The sequence below is a fragment of the Propithecus coquereli genome, unplaced genomic scaffold (genome assembly GCF_000956105.1).
Source record: "Propithecus coquereli isolate 6110/MARCELLA unplaced genomic scaffold, Pcoq_1.0 Scaffold323, whole genome shotgun sequence".
Taxonomy (NCBI): Eukaryota; Metazoa; Chordata; class Mammalia; order Primates; family Indriidae; genus Propithecus; species Propithecus coquereli.
Window position 1 is genome coordinate 1,209,808 of NW_012148875.1, and position 14,608 is coordinate 1,224,415.

Sequence of the window (14,608 nt, forward strand, 5' to 3'; positions counted from 1 at the left end):
TAATCTACCCAGCGTACGGTGATTTGTAATAGCAGCCTGAGCAGACTAAGACATAGGGTCCTCGTTTTTTCAGAAAGCCAGTTTAGTTGCAGCCACCTACCGTCCTGAGATGCTATTTCCTCCCGCCTCCCCTGCAGTGTAAGCTCTGGGACCACAGCATCAGGGAGCCAAACCTCCGGCCCAGACCTGAAGAATGTGTCTCTGCTCCTGTGAGGTGCCAACCTAAACCATCACAGGAGTTTGCTGGAGGCCATTGAACATCTCCATGCTGCTCACCAGCGACACCTGCAGAGCGCTCGTCTGGGGGTTCCATCTGGCCAGGGCCTCTGAACCTACTCCAGACTGTCATCAGACTGTGGTCTCAGATTCAGCCAGAAGGCCCAGGTTCCTGTGTCAGCACTGTCCTTGGGATGCACAGCAAGGCCCCACCTAGCACTGAACACTGAACACAGGTTATTTGGCCATGACCTCTGTCCTCTCTCCCTGTGCCAACTGCCAGCCAACCAGATTCCCACGCAGCCCTGGCAGTGACGTGTGCTTGGCCTGTTGCGGTCACCAATGACTGGGTCAAAGTCAGAGCACAGATCTGCTGGCGCCCAATCTAGCACTTCCCCACAACTCATCAGCGTATGTATTAAACAACTGGCTTGCTTTATTTTCTTTTTTTTCATTTTGCTACTTTTGAGAATTCCTCATTTTGAGAATCCTGACCTCCCAATATTCTTTAAGCCTTTTGAAAGTGACACAACAAATATGATGCATGCACAGTGCAAACCACAGCTGATTTCATTTTTCCATCATCTAAAAAGCACATAAGGTAATTTCTAAACCAGCAGTAAAATCTATTTATAAAGAATGCTGATTTGTTTTCTGCACTTTCCAGCACAGAGTTTCAATTTATTTCCTTACCATAAAAAGAACCATTACTTTTTTAAAACAATAATAGTTAGTATATTTTAGAAATGTTTTAATTTCCCAAAACAACAAAAAAAAACCCAACTTGCAAATTAAAGTGTAAATAGCTTTCTTAAAATTGAACCATTTTAGACCCAATTTGCTGATTGATGATTTCACTGTGTTTCAAGGCATATGATTTCATAGTCATTGGGTATATATATAATGATGTTTTTATAAAGCTATTGATATCACTAAAAATACAATTATCATAAATAAAATTATAGGGAAAAAAGGATTTTCACTCTGACAATGCCAAATTTTGAGCTAATTCGAGGCTAAAAATTATGTTTCTACAACAAAAAATAAAACACTCCTTCTATGGGATAAACCTGGTAATACCCTGAAACTTAATAATTATGGAACAGGAACTACAGTAATTTTTGAGAGGACCTTGTGTTCTTGGGAGGCAGCTGCCTCGGGTTTTTGGAAGGGAAACATCACCACCGTGTGGACAGATAAAGAAAGTGGATGACTGTTGCTCAAACTGTATCAGGTTGTATTAAAAATATCACTTAGGTTTGTGTCAGGCTTTCTGCAAGGGAAGTAGTATTGTATGTGTATTTAAAGGACATCATAACATTACTTATAGAGGTTTATAAATGATTCCAAAATGTCTTCAAGGAGATACATCATCTAAATATAGCTACATGGACTCTTCATAAATTCCAAATTTGGTGGGGAAAAAAAGAGGCCGACTTCTTATAATGTACCAAAACTCAGAAAAAAAAGACAAACAAAAACTTTAATTAGGTAGTATCAAGGATGCCCACTCGTACCACGTCTAATTTATAATTTCATAATCTAAAAAGGAAATCCCAGCAAAAAGAGCCCAAAGGAAAGGAAAAGGAGATGACAACAATGATTGTCCTCTCTACACCCCCTAATCTTTGTCCCCCTCAACAAGCCCCCACAAGACTGTAATCCCAGCTGCTCAGGAGGCTGAGGTAGGAGGATCCCCTGAGCCCAGGAGTTCAAGGCTGCAGTGAGCTATGATGATGCCACTGCACTCCGGCCTGAGTGACAGAGGGAGACTCTGTCTCTAAAAAACAAAAAAAAAAAACCTTTTTCATAATACACAGGTGTGATTTACCTTTTCTACCCCATTCTCTCACACGTGTATGTTGGAGTTTCCCAGGCTACCTGACATGGGATGTCACAAGAAACTGTGGAAGCAGAAAGAAGAACCAAGCTCTCTTCTATTAAGCTAGACATTAAAGATATATACAAACATAGAAAAATATGTCACTCTTCTCACCAATTATACAGCTTTGAAAAATAACAATTTAATAAAATATGTGATTTATGTTAATATATTTTATTTTTATTAATGTCTTTAATTTCTCGATTTTAATTTTTAATATGATAAATATAGACAGATATAATCCAAATAAATGAAAGCTCTTTGGAGTCCTCAATAACATTTAAGTATAAAAGGGTATAAAAGGGGTCCTAAAACCAAAAAGTTTGAGAACTGGTGTGCTAGAGAACATGCTCTCTGATGTAGTCTGACGTGGCATCTACCTAGTCCATTTCTTAAATGCTTGATCAATTATCTACCATTCCCCTCACCCTACCCTTGTTACACAACTCAATTTTCCTACTCCAGCCATCCCTATTATGGAAAAGTTCTCAGTTTGTGGGATTTATTTATTAAATTTTTTGACAGTGTTATAGAGGCATCATTGATACATAAAAATTGTATAAATTTACATATACAACCTGATGTTTTGATATTCACATATGTTATGGTCACAATAGGAAAAATTAATATATCCATTGTCTCTGCATAGTTACCATTGTGTGTGTGTATGTGGAGATTTAATTTATGATTTATCCTCTTAGCAAACTACAAGTATACAGTGCAATATTGTTAACTATCAGCACCATACTGTACATCAGACCTCCAGAAATCATTCTAACTGCAACTTCGTTGCATTTGATCAACAGCACTCCACTTACCGTCTCCGCAACCCCAGCAACCACTATCCTACTCTCTGCTTCTATGAATTTGAATTTTTATTTTATTAATACTTTAATCACAAAATGCCTAGTCATCATAAAAGCAAAGAGACATCCAATAAATAGCTTCTCAACAGATAATAGAAGAGATGGACTAGTGGTACTTTATTTTTAAAAGTAAAGGGAAAAGAAATTATCCTAAAAATACAAAACTATTTTATCAAATATCATGGCAAATTAACATTGTACACTAGGTTACTTAATAAATTTCCAGAGATGACTGTAATAATTTCGATAAGATTTTGTTTCACCCCTAAGAATAGATTTCACAAAAAGTTACTTACTTATCTCCAACACTAGTAGTGCCAATTAACACTGTTATTCTCAACAAAACTTAAAAATAACATTCATACTTTTCTCCAGTGAGATCGCGTGAGATGTCTGGATGGAGTGGTGTTCTCATGTGAGAGCATGTTCACTCTATATTCTTCACTGCAAGTAACAGAAGATGGAAGATGAGGCCCTTCCTCATAGTTTGCTTACGATTCAAAAAAATAGGAAGAGTGTTTTGTTGATATACAACCCAAAACTACAGCTGTCCACGACAGTACCTTATTAGTAAAAGAAGAAACCATGAGACAGAACTCATAAAAGAAGGAGAGGTCTACACATATTAGGGAGGTTCTGAGGAGAGAACGATTATATCAGATTCGTGCTATGGTTTGAACGTGTTTCATTCAGGTGTTAGGAAGTAATTAGGCCATGAGGATGCCACCCTTGTGAATGGGATTAGGTGCCCTTATAACAGGGCTCCATGGAGGAGCTCATCACTCTTGCCCGCCCACTCTCCACCATGTGAGGACACAGCATTCAGCCCCCCTGGAGGACGCAGCAGCAAGGTGCCATCTTGGGAGCAGAGAGCAGCCCTCACCAGACCACCCCAGCTGCCAGCATCTTAACCATGGACTTTCCATCCTCATAAATTACCCAGTCTGTGCTGTTTAGTTACAGCAGCACACACAAACTAAGACAATTGGGGATTAGAAAAAGTTTTATGAAGTGTCATTTGAGAAGGGTTTAACGGATAGAAACAGAGAAGGGGTTTCAAACCACCCATGTGGAAGGAATAACATGACCAAGTTCAACTGGGAATGCAAAATGGAGATGGTAAGCAAATTACAAGACACTCCATCATAAGTAGGAGGATGTGGGTGCAATGTAACAGCAAAGTGAAAACTTAAATATTTACCACTGACTCCACATTTATTTGGAGTCTAATGTGTTCCAGGCTCTGAAATCAAGTAAACAAGATACAGACATGAGTAAGTCCAAGACTCTGCCTTTGTATGGTCAAAATAATGTCTCCACAAAAATGTCCTAATCCCTGGGATTTGTCATTATTTTACTTTACATGGCAAAAGGGACTCTGCAGATGTGATTAAATTAAGGACTTTAAGATTGAGGGATTATCCTTGATTATCTTGGGGCCAACCTAATCGCGTGTATTCTTAAAATCACAGAAACTTACCTAGCTGTGGTCAGAAGGTCACGTGACTACATGACAAGAGTCCGAGAGATCCAACATTGCCGGCTTTAAAGGGTCCATGAACCAAAAATTGTAGCAGCCTCTAGAAGCTGGAAAAGGCAAGGAAATGGATTCTCTCTAGAGCCTCCAGAAAAGAATACAGCCCTGGCAACACCTTAACTTAAGCCCAGTAAGACCAGTGTCAGACTTCTAACCTACAGAACTGTAAGATAACAAGTCTTCATTTGAAGCTACTGAGTTTGTGGTAATTTGTTATGACAGCAATAGGAAACTAATTTTAAGGAGTTTATGATTTGGAAGAAAGGCAGGCCAGAAAGTCACAAATTACAAAATGATTAGATTAAAAACTATTGAGATTTGGACTAGGTGTTTTTAAAAAAGAATTTATAAAGAAAAGATTGCAGCTCAAAAAGCAGATTTGTAGATTTCATCCTAGAGGTTACAGTTGGGGCCAAAGGAATACACGAGCTCTGCTGGGGACAATGTGCGGGTTGAGGTTCTCAGAAGTCTGGGTGGGACCCTGGGGATTGCTAATGTTCATGGTGATGATGTGGTAGATTGTATCACTGTTCACCCATTATCTGGTGTCCCTCCTGCAGTGTTCCTACCTACTGGAAGATTATACATTTTTGTCTTATTAAAGGAAGGGTCAGGTTTAGCCATGTGACCAGTGACATGTGTCACTCCCAGGCAGAAGCTTTAGGACTCCTTTCTCCATCAGGCATGATGACTACCAATGTTCCAGACTGGGGCTGCTCAGTCAGACTCAGTCTACAGCTGACCCACAGTGGACATACAATGCAAGTGAGAAACAGGGGTCCTTAAGACTACAAAAGCTGCCATTGAGCAATAACCTAGAATAGAGGTCCGGTTCCCTAATTCAAAGGAACCACAGGAGAGAGATGCCCAGGAGTAACCCAGAACTGCCATGAGAGAAAGCTTTACCCATCAGTCAGGTCAGGAGACCATGAAGCCACTTAGGGAAGAAGGAAGGAAGGGAGGGAGGGAGGGAGGGAGGGGAATAAAGGAGGGAGAAAGGAAGAAAAAAAACCTGTTCCTCCTTACTTTTTCACTGTCAGGAAAAATTCTGAAAGACTCTGAAATGGACCAAATAAAATTACATATATCCTATCTAGTGCATTCTTCTGAGTGAGCTATTTGACTCTGTAGGAGCCTTTTACATCTCTGTAAATTGCAAAATACTTAAAGTAATGCAAATGATTCCTGTCCACAGAAGCACAAATAAATTTTGTCAGGTAGAAGCAATTGATTATTGACCTGGGATATCAACCAGCTTTGCATTTATTTGTGAACTTATTTCTGTATACCTATTTGCTTACATGTGTGCTCTTCGAATTTCCCCTCAAACCAATTACAACATCTTATTGCTCCCTCATTAATTAATGAGTTACAAAATTCTTTTGAGACTTGTTCATTTTATATTTATAAGAGAGTAAAGATCTTACCTTCTCGGAAAAAAAATTGTTCTTTAACACCAATTCCCCACATCCCACAGCAGTTCACATGGTAAAGGTGTGAGAGCAGCACAGAGATGAGTAGACACATTTCCCAAAGACAGGCAGCTGCCATCCCTAGGATTGCTGAAAAAAGAAGAGAATTTTCTATATCGAGTGGAAGTTAAAAGATTGCACAATACCTAAGACTGAAAACTCTGAGACTGTCCTCACCATGGAGCATGAAGGGACGGCTCTCAAGAGAGAGGAAGAGAGCTGTGGTGTTGGCCAGAATTTTTATCCAGAGCCAAGAGAACACGTTCTCTTGCTGAATACAGTTGAAAAGAAACAAAGGAGCAGTTGCAATTTGGATATTTGACAAGGCATGCCTGTCCCATGTACAGATTACACAAGATAAGGACTTGGCAATTAGGAGGTCATGGGTGTCAGGAGAGGGACAGACTTCAGCGCTGTGATGGTAGAATGCAGACCACAGCCAGCGGGAGGTGAGTTAGTGCAGAGTAACACAGAAGGCTTCCCCAAGCATTCTGGTTGCAATGGGGAGGAGAGGGTGGTAGCTAAATGATAATGATGTAAACATCAAGGATTTGGAGGATTTTCTTTAATGTGGAGGATTTGACTATTTGCATGTTCAGAAAGAAGAATGTAAAAGAGAAGCAGAAGTTAAAAGGGGTAATTGATGAAGCAAAGGTCCTAAGTGAGCAGAAGGGGAGGGGATCAGAGCACAGGAAAAAGGATTAACTGTGAACTGAAAGAAAGGAGAATACGTGAATGAGTGTAGAAAAAGGAAGCAGAAAGTAGAATTCATGGCCTTTGTGTGAAGGTGGGAGAAGTTACCTAAGCTGTCAACGAATGGGATAGTTGTCGCAGGAAACTAGGAAAAAAGCTAACTAGAAATAAAACAACAAATAGTAATAGTCATAGAGTACTTACTACATACAAGGCACTTTACATATGTGACATGTAAAGTTTGTGAGATTTCACACAACTGCACACATGTGCAAAAAATTTTTAAGTGCCTTCCTTTATTTCTGTAACTGATCTCGTTTTATTCTTTCTTAGGAAGTGTGGAAAAACTCTTGAACCTGCCAATTAAATGCAAGTGGGCCTCTTTCAAACTAATTCTCTTGAATACTCATTCGATTCAAATTTCAAATTCCCTAAGCCAGGCTAGGTTCTTACTCAAACTGTCTACCTACCATACCACCCATTCCGAGGAGGCGTGTGTCTGGGTGCAGAGGTGCTCACATACCCTCCTGGAGGTTGAGGTGGGGGTGCACTGTCCTCTGGGATAAGCTGGCCTCCGCTGACCTGCTGATGTGTGGCTAATCCTGTCTTTGTTTGGGCACGTACTGGTACCCATTGATGAAGTTTCTGGTCAGCCACTGCCATTTTCCTCTGGCTTCCAAGGCCTCACACCAACTTCTCAGCAGAAAGCCTACAGGCCTAGAGAAAGCGGAATGATATATTCAAAGTGCTGAAGAAAAACAACTGGCAACCACAAATGTATACCCAACAAAGCTATCCTTCAGAAACAAAGGAGAAATTAAGGCATTCTCAGACAAACAAAACCTGAGGGAATTCCTTGCAACCAGATCTACCTTACAAGAAATGCTAAATGGAGTTCTTCAAACTGGAAGAAAAGGGTGCTAATGTGTAGCATGAAAACATCTGAAGGTGTAAAACCCACAGGTAAAAATAAATGTTCAGACGAGTTCAGGGTGGTGTAACATGGTAATTATGGGACATAAACCATTTATTTATCCTTAGTAGGAAGGTTAAAAGACAAAAAAATCCAAGCAGTCTGACTCTAGAAGCTACATTTTAACTAGAAACACATTATGTACTTAGATGAAGGCCCCTAACATCAGGCCCTGAGTCTGAAGCATCTTTTGCATCCCCCAAGCACAGTGGCTTGCACAGCGATGATTGATAAATCGATAAGGGACTGACTTCCAGTGTCCTCCCTGATACGGCATTTCCCCACCCATCCGACTTTCCCCCTCTGTTTTTCTAACACACCGCCTCCTCTCCAGCCAAGTCACACTCCTAACTGTCCCACCCTTCCCATGTTAACTTCAGGCTTTGGAACCTGAATACTTCAACAGCACCTGGTATGCAGGCCTACTCCAAGGCAGGGCTGGGCAGGGTGTAGGCATGAAACAAGGATGAATAAGCTACAACTCCTGCCCTAAAAAGAAAGCGCACAATTATGTTACAGCATAAGAAATGCAGGAAATTTGGGGAACCACAGATCATTCAAAGATGGTCTTCTGGAGGAAATGAGGCCTGAGTTCGTCTTAAAGGTTGAAAAAAGGGCCTATGAGGAGTTGGAGCCAATTGCAACTCTGCAGGAGCAGGAGCAGCAAACGCAGAGCTCTCAAAACGTCGTCGCAGCTCGGCGCGACCGGGACTGAAGCGGCAGGGCCAGCGGTGAGAAGGGAGCCGGTCGTCGGTAATTCATTAACTGAGGCTAGGAACCCCACCCGGGAATCTGGGCCTCCTCTAACGGAGTTTAGATAAGGGAATAGTAGTGATCTACGGAGATCACTCGAGCAGCACCACGGAAGGGAGTTTGGAAGGGGGAGAATTATTTATAGAAGAAATTGGAACAGGCAGGAGAAATATCCACGCGGCCCACTCCAGGAGAGCCTCTCCCAAGACTTCGGTCTTCAGTGCCAAACCCCGCCTCACCTCCACCCTAATTCAGCTGCGACCCCAAATTCAGCACTTAATTATATTTGACATCGTTCCCTAATCGTTTCCTGCACATTATTCACGTCTTCCTAGTTAAAACAACGCGATAAGGTTCGTGGAGCTGCATGAAGCCGTATACGCCGGGTCCCGGACTCACACCGCGCGCCCAGCCAGCCGCGGACTGCCGGTCCTGTCCTTGATCACCTCCCCTCAGCCAGTCCCCGGCCGCCCGCGCCCCGCGGGAGGCGACGCCGACCTCGTCCGCCAGGGGGCGCGTCCGCACGGGCTTCCGCCTTCGGGAGGCGCTGTTGTTCCGGGTTCCGCAAGAGGGAGCCGGAGGGAGCGGCCGCACGCTGACAGACTTGGCCCTCTGCACTTGCCGTAGCGCCCCTGACAGTAAACAGGAAATAGAATTCTGTATTTCTGACTTTCGACGTTCGAGCGAGAAAGGCAAGGGAACCCGTAGAAGCGCGATCGCTGCCGCTGTTTCGCATGCGTTCCGGGAATTTGCACTTCGCCCCCACCTTTGTTCACCTGCTCCCCCGCTGCTTCTGCTCCAGGTCAGGTATTTGGCCTCTTCAGAACCATGGCGGAATACTCCTATGTGAAGTCTACCAAACTCGTGCTCAAGGGGACGAAGGCTAAGAGGTGAGAGCCTAAGCTTGTGCGGGAGACTCTTCTGTTCTTTTCTGACACTCCCCCCGCCCCCGCGAGGCCCCTGGGAGCCGTACAGGGCTGTCTCTTTAGCCTCCCAGCCCTTGGGCCTGGCCTCTAGTCTGGGCCCGACCGAGGCTGCGACTCAGTTCCCGGTGCCGGTGCGGAGCTGGGGAAGCTGTCGCGCCCCGTAAGGGGAGGAGATGGGAGAGGGGGACCAGTAGCCCAGAGCCACAAGTTTGGGTCCCCTGAGGCCTCCCTTCCAGACTTCTGCGTGGTGGGTGTGCATTAGTCTGATCATGCAGGTCGTAATAGCTTCCTTTACTGGGGATGACTATTTTCGCCATTGTCTCCCTTCCCCCTAAAAGAAATTCTTGATTCATTTTTTGTAACGTAATATGTAGAGTGGAACTGGGCTGAATCACATCGTGGTTAAAGATATGGGCTTTGATAGGGATATGGACTCGAATCTGGACTCCACCATTTGCTAATTTTGCGACTTGTGGAAAATTGGTTAATATGTCTGAGCTTCCATTTACTCATTTTACTTTAAAAGAATTATGAGGATTAAATGAGGTAACGTGCGTGCAGTAAATAAATTGAGTCAAATGCAAGGAGGTTGTCATGGTTACTTATGATTATTAGCTATTTAGGGAAAGATACCTGTCCACTCAGATCTGCACCTCTTTTTTAAGTGGTAGATTTGTCTGGTGTTGGCTATACAGAATGTTTTTGGTACTTTTAGGTGAAGTGGAAAGAAAGTATCGAGTAAGCTGAAGCTACTGCCCTTGAGATATATCACAAAGAGATTTAGTACTACCTCTTTCAAAAATCACAGAGCTAAGAAGTGACAGAATCAAGATTTAGAACATGGCAGTCTGGCTCCTAGGGGTCTGGCATCATGAAGAACTTATCCTGAATAAATCTGAGACTTTTACTGTCTGAATTTGCTGGGAGGAGAGCAAAGTTATCTTCTGAAAACTTAATTTATGATTAAAATGCAAACAAATGTTTCATCTTAAAATTATCGTAACAATCATAATTTTAATGCATATATAGCACTCTCTGTGCCAAGAATTGTTCTAAGCACTTACATATTAACTTTTTTTATTTAAATCACTCTTGGGTTTTTTTGATTGTTGTTATTGACATGTAATTCATATATCATAAAATTCACTCCTTTAAAGTGTACAGTTCAGTGGCTTTTAGTATATTCATGAGGTTCACCACTGTCTAGTTGCTCAACATTTTCCTCACCCCAAAAGGAAACCTCTTACCTTTTGAGCAGTCACACCTCATTTTCCCCTTCCCCCAGTCCCTGGAAACCACTAATTTGCTTTCTGTCTGTATGGATTTGCCTATTCTGAATATTTCATAAGAATGGAGTCATATAATATGTGGCCTTTTGTATCTGGCTTCTGTTATTTGGCATAACATTCTTGAGATTCATCCATGTTGAGCATGTATCAGTGTTTGTTTCATGGCTGAATAATATTCCATTGTATGGATATAACACATTTTGTTTATCCATTCATCAGCTGGTGGACACTTGGGTTGTTTCCACTTGTTGCCTGAATAATATTGCTATAAATATTCTTATATAAATATTCGTGTGGACATACATTTTTATTTCTCATGTATGTACATACTTAAGAGTGGAATTGCAGGGTCATATGGTAGCTCTTTGTTTAACTTTTTGAAGAACCCCAAACTGTTTTCTGAGGAGGCTGCTCTATTTTACATTTCCACCAGCAATGTACAAAAGTCCATGTTAACTCTTAATTCTCACAGTAACTTTAAGAGTTAGGTTAAGTTATTATCTGTATTTTAGCAGTGGGGAAACTGACTCACAGAGAGATCATGCAGTACCTTTTTCAAAAATCACAGAGCTAAGAAGTGACAGAATCAGGATTTAAAACCTGGCAGTCTGGCTCCAGAGTCTGCTCTCAACAGAACATAGTATATACAGGCCCAGAAGCAACTTCTCAGTACTGTAAGAGGGGCATATCAGTGTAAATCATCATAAATCAATAATTTATAAGTGGATGTACAGCTTAAAAGACTCTTCTAAGCTTTCATCTTGTGATATTTAACATACAAATCAGTATACCTAAACTCACCTATATAAATTATCTCCTGTAGTAAGAAGAAAAAGAGCAAAGAGAAGAAGAGAAAAAGAGAAGAGGATGAAGAAACCCAACTTGATATTGTTGGTGAGTCAGTTTTCAATGCTTTATTCTGAGAAAAGCTAACATCTGTTGAGATGTCATTTAAAAAATATTTTCCTGGTTAGATATATATGACCTGTTCATATTTGTCTTAAAGTGCTCAAATATGATTTACAGCTGTAGATTCCTTTTCTTTTTTTTTTCTTTTTTTTCTTTTTTTTTCTTTTTTTTTCTTTTTTTTCTTTTTTTTCTTCTTTTTTCTTTTTTTTTTTTTTCTTTTATTTCAGCATATTATGGGGGTACAGATGTTTAGGTTACATATGTTGCCCTTGCCCCCCGATTCCTTTTATTTTTTAGCACAATAGATGACACTGATGCCTTTTCTTCATTATTGGAACAAAGCACGGGAGAGAGGAAGCGTAACTGTCTGATTCAGTAGGCACCGTTAGACTACTTAATAGCCAGAGATTCTGACACATAATTTTAAAGGCCTAGTGTAGATAAATATTACTTAAACAAATACGTTTTATGAATTATTTTCTCTGGACATGTATTCATCTTAGTTGTAGAAGTCAGTTATTTGTCTCTAAAGGAAGTATATTCATAGTAAAAATCATTATTTTATAAACTAGGAAATGAATGAAAATCTTCAACAGAATAGACCATTAAGGTAGCCTATAAATGATACCATAAATAAACTGATCCAAACACATTTAACTAGTCTGTTTTCCATTTAGTCCTTACCTTTCCATACCTATACTTTAAAGCAATTTTTTTTCTCTTTTAAAACTCGGCAAGTTGCATTTTGAAACTTCATAAATTATGGTACCTTTAAACATATATAAAATATGGAATAGTATAAAGCTACCTATCTTGAGATCAGGTGGTATAAGTCCTCCGACTTTGAACTTCTTTTTTCAAGATTAACTATTCTAGGTCTTTTACATTTACATATGAATTTTAGAATCAGTTTATTAGTTCCTATAATAAAGCCTGTTGAATTTTCTGGGAGAGTTTTGTTAAATCTAGATCACTTGGGGAGAATCAGCATCTTAATATTGAGTCTCAATAATTTGTAGTTTTCAGTGTAGCAGTCTTGCATATCTGTTTAAAACTTATTGTTAAGTATTTTATAATTTTGTACTACTATAAATAGAATTCTTAATTGTTTTTCCCGTTTTCTTCTAAGAGTTTTATAGTTGCAGCTCTCACATTTAGGTCTTTGATCTATTGTAAGTTAATTTTTGTATTTGGTGTTAGGTAAGGGTATAACTTCATTTTAGCTAAAGTTTTACTGATTTTTTAAATTAATTATGGAAAGCCTAAATGTTTAGTTGAATAGGAAATTACATAACACTGTCATTATCAGGCCTTGTAAAATTAACAAGAATTCCTTAATACCATCTAATATCCTGTTAATGATTGACTCATTTCTACTCTAACTAAAGTACAATTCGGGGGAAGATTTTAGGTTATTCTTTTTTCCATTAAAATATAAACTTTTGCGACAATTGCTTTAATGATCTTACTCTAGAGTTTAACGTTTCTATTGGTGAATTAGAAATTAGTGTACATAGACATAGATTCTGCTCACTTTGCTTCTAATCTAAAATCATAGTTAAGACTGCTATGTGCTGGGAAGTCTTTCTGCAGGAGCCCGTAATATAATGGGCATTGCCTCTGGAAAGCAGGCATGGATGGCTGGATGGGGTCTGGAATAAGAGAGACTGCTCTCTGTATCATTTTGTATTGTCACAAGAACCTAATCCTGACTGTGGTAGTAGTCACGTGAATCTACACACATATACACAAACAAGTGCTTATAAAACCGGTGAAATCCAAATAAGCTTCGTGGATCATGTCAATATCAGTTTCCTAGTTTTGACATTGTAAAATAGTTATGCAAGTTGTCATAAGGGATAAAGTGAGTAAAAGGATTTCTGTATTATTTCTTACAACCGCAAAATAAAAAGTTTCACAAGATGAGTTACAGCGACAATAAAAAAAGAACCTTGTGTCAAAGCTGAAATATACAGTTTAATATTGATTTTATTTTTTAGGAATCTGGTGGACAGTAACAAACTTTGGTGAAATTTCAGGAACCATAGCCATTGAAATGGATAAAGGAACCTATATACATGCACTTGACAATGGTCTTTTTACACTGGGAGCTCCACATAAAGAAGGTTTGTGTCTGGTGGAAGCAATGGAAGGGAGGCCAGATTCTAACTAGTCTCAAGCATATTCCAAAGGAATGGAGCCCTTACATTTGACTCCTCCATATTTTTCCTTCCTCAATAATTTAGTAACCATTGGCAACTCCCTCTTTCCAGTATAAGCATTTGAAAACATTCTGTATTGTTCCAGAAGAGTATCTTTGGAAATCAAAAACAACAGGAATAGTTAAAATAGTAAGTGGAAAGAAAAAAGAAAACCTGGTTGAGTCAAAGGTTTGGATTTCTTTTTTTTTTTCCAAACTTATTGCCAAAACTAATCTGGGTGTATTTAACAATTTGAAGTCTTCTCATTCCCTTTAGCCCATCAGAGGAACTGCTAATGAGATATGAAGTAATTAGAAGATAAAAAGCAGTACCATTTGGTCAAAATGGCCATCTCTTAAATAAATGAAAACATTTAGTTTTTAAAATATTGTGCTTATTCATGACTGTACTTTAAAAAGTAAAAAATATCTTGGAAGTGATTAAATAAGCATCATGCCAATATATCTTATTAAATATGTAAAACTAGCACTATTGTAAGAAGATAAAATAGATCTTGATTCTATAGATATGTGTTATTATGTCATAATATCCTAATATTCTTCCACTTAATTTTAAAAGAAAAGAGCTACATTTTTAAAACAAAAGAATATATCATATCTGTATCTATAACAAATGTCAAATTTATTTTCAAACGTTTTTTCTTCAATAGTTGATGAGGGCCCTAGTCCCCCAGAGCAGTTTACAGCTGTCAAATTGTCTGATTCCAGGTAAGCTTGAATTGAACTATAAGTAATAACCATTTATTCTTTAATTTAATTTCCTTCATTAAAAATCTCAATATTTAGCTGACTTAAGCTCATAGAGTAACTTTGATGTAAAAAACAAAATAATTTTTTTTGAAAAGTGGTTTTATGATCAGCTTTTAGTGGA

At 39.4% G+C, this 14,608-nt stretch overlaps 1 protein-coding gene across 1 annotated transcript in view; it reads left to right on the forward strand.

Moving 5' to 3' along the window:
• The first annotated feature begins 9,041 nt into the window (after nucleotides 1–9,041).
• The window catches only part of LOC105815247 (protein FRG1), a 6,974-nt gene continuing 1,407 nt past the window's right edge, over nucleotides 9,042–14,608 (forward strand). The window contains exons 1-4 of the mRNA XM_012650395.1: nucleotides 9,042–9,282; nucleotides 11,431–11,501; nucleotides 13,517–13,642; nucleotides 14,388–14,445. Coding sequence (XP_012505849.1) covers nucleotides 9,221–9,282; nucleotides 11,431–11,501; nucleotides 13,517–13,642; nucleotides 14,388–14,445 — 317 coding nt within the window. The 5' untranslated portion in view covers nucleotides 9,042–9,220. The remainder of the gene's footprint in view (nucleotides 9,283–11,430; nucleotides 11,502–13,516; nucleotides 13,643–14,387; nucleotides 14,446–14,608) is intronic.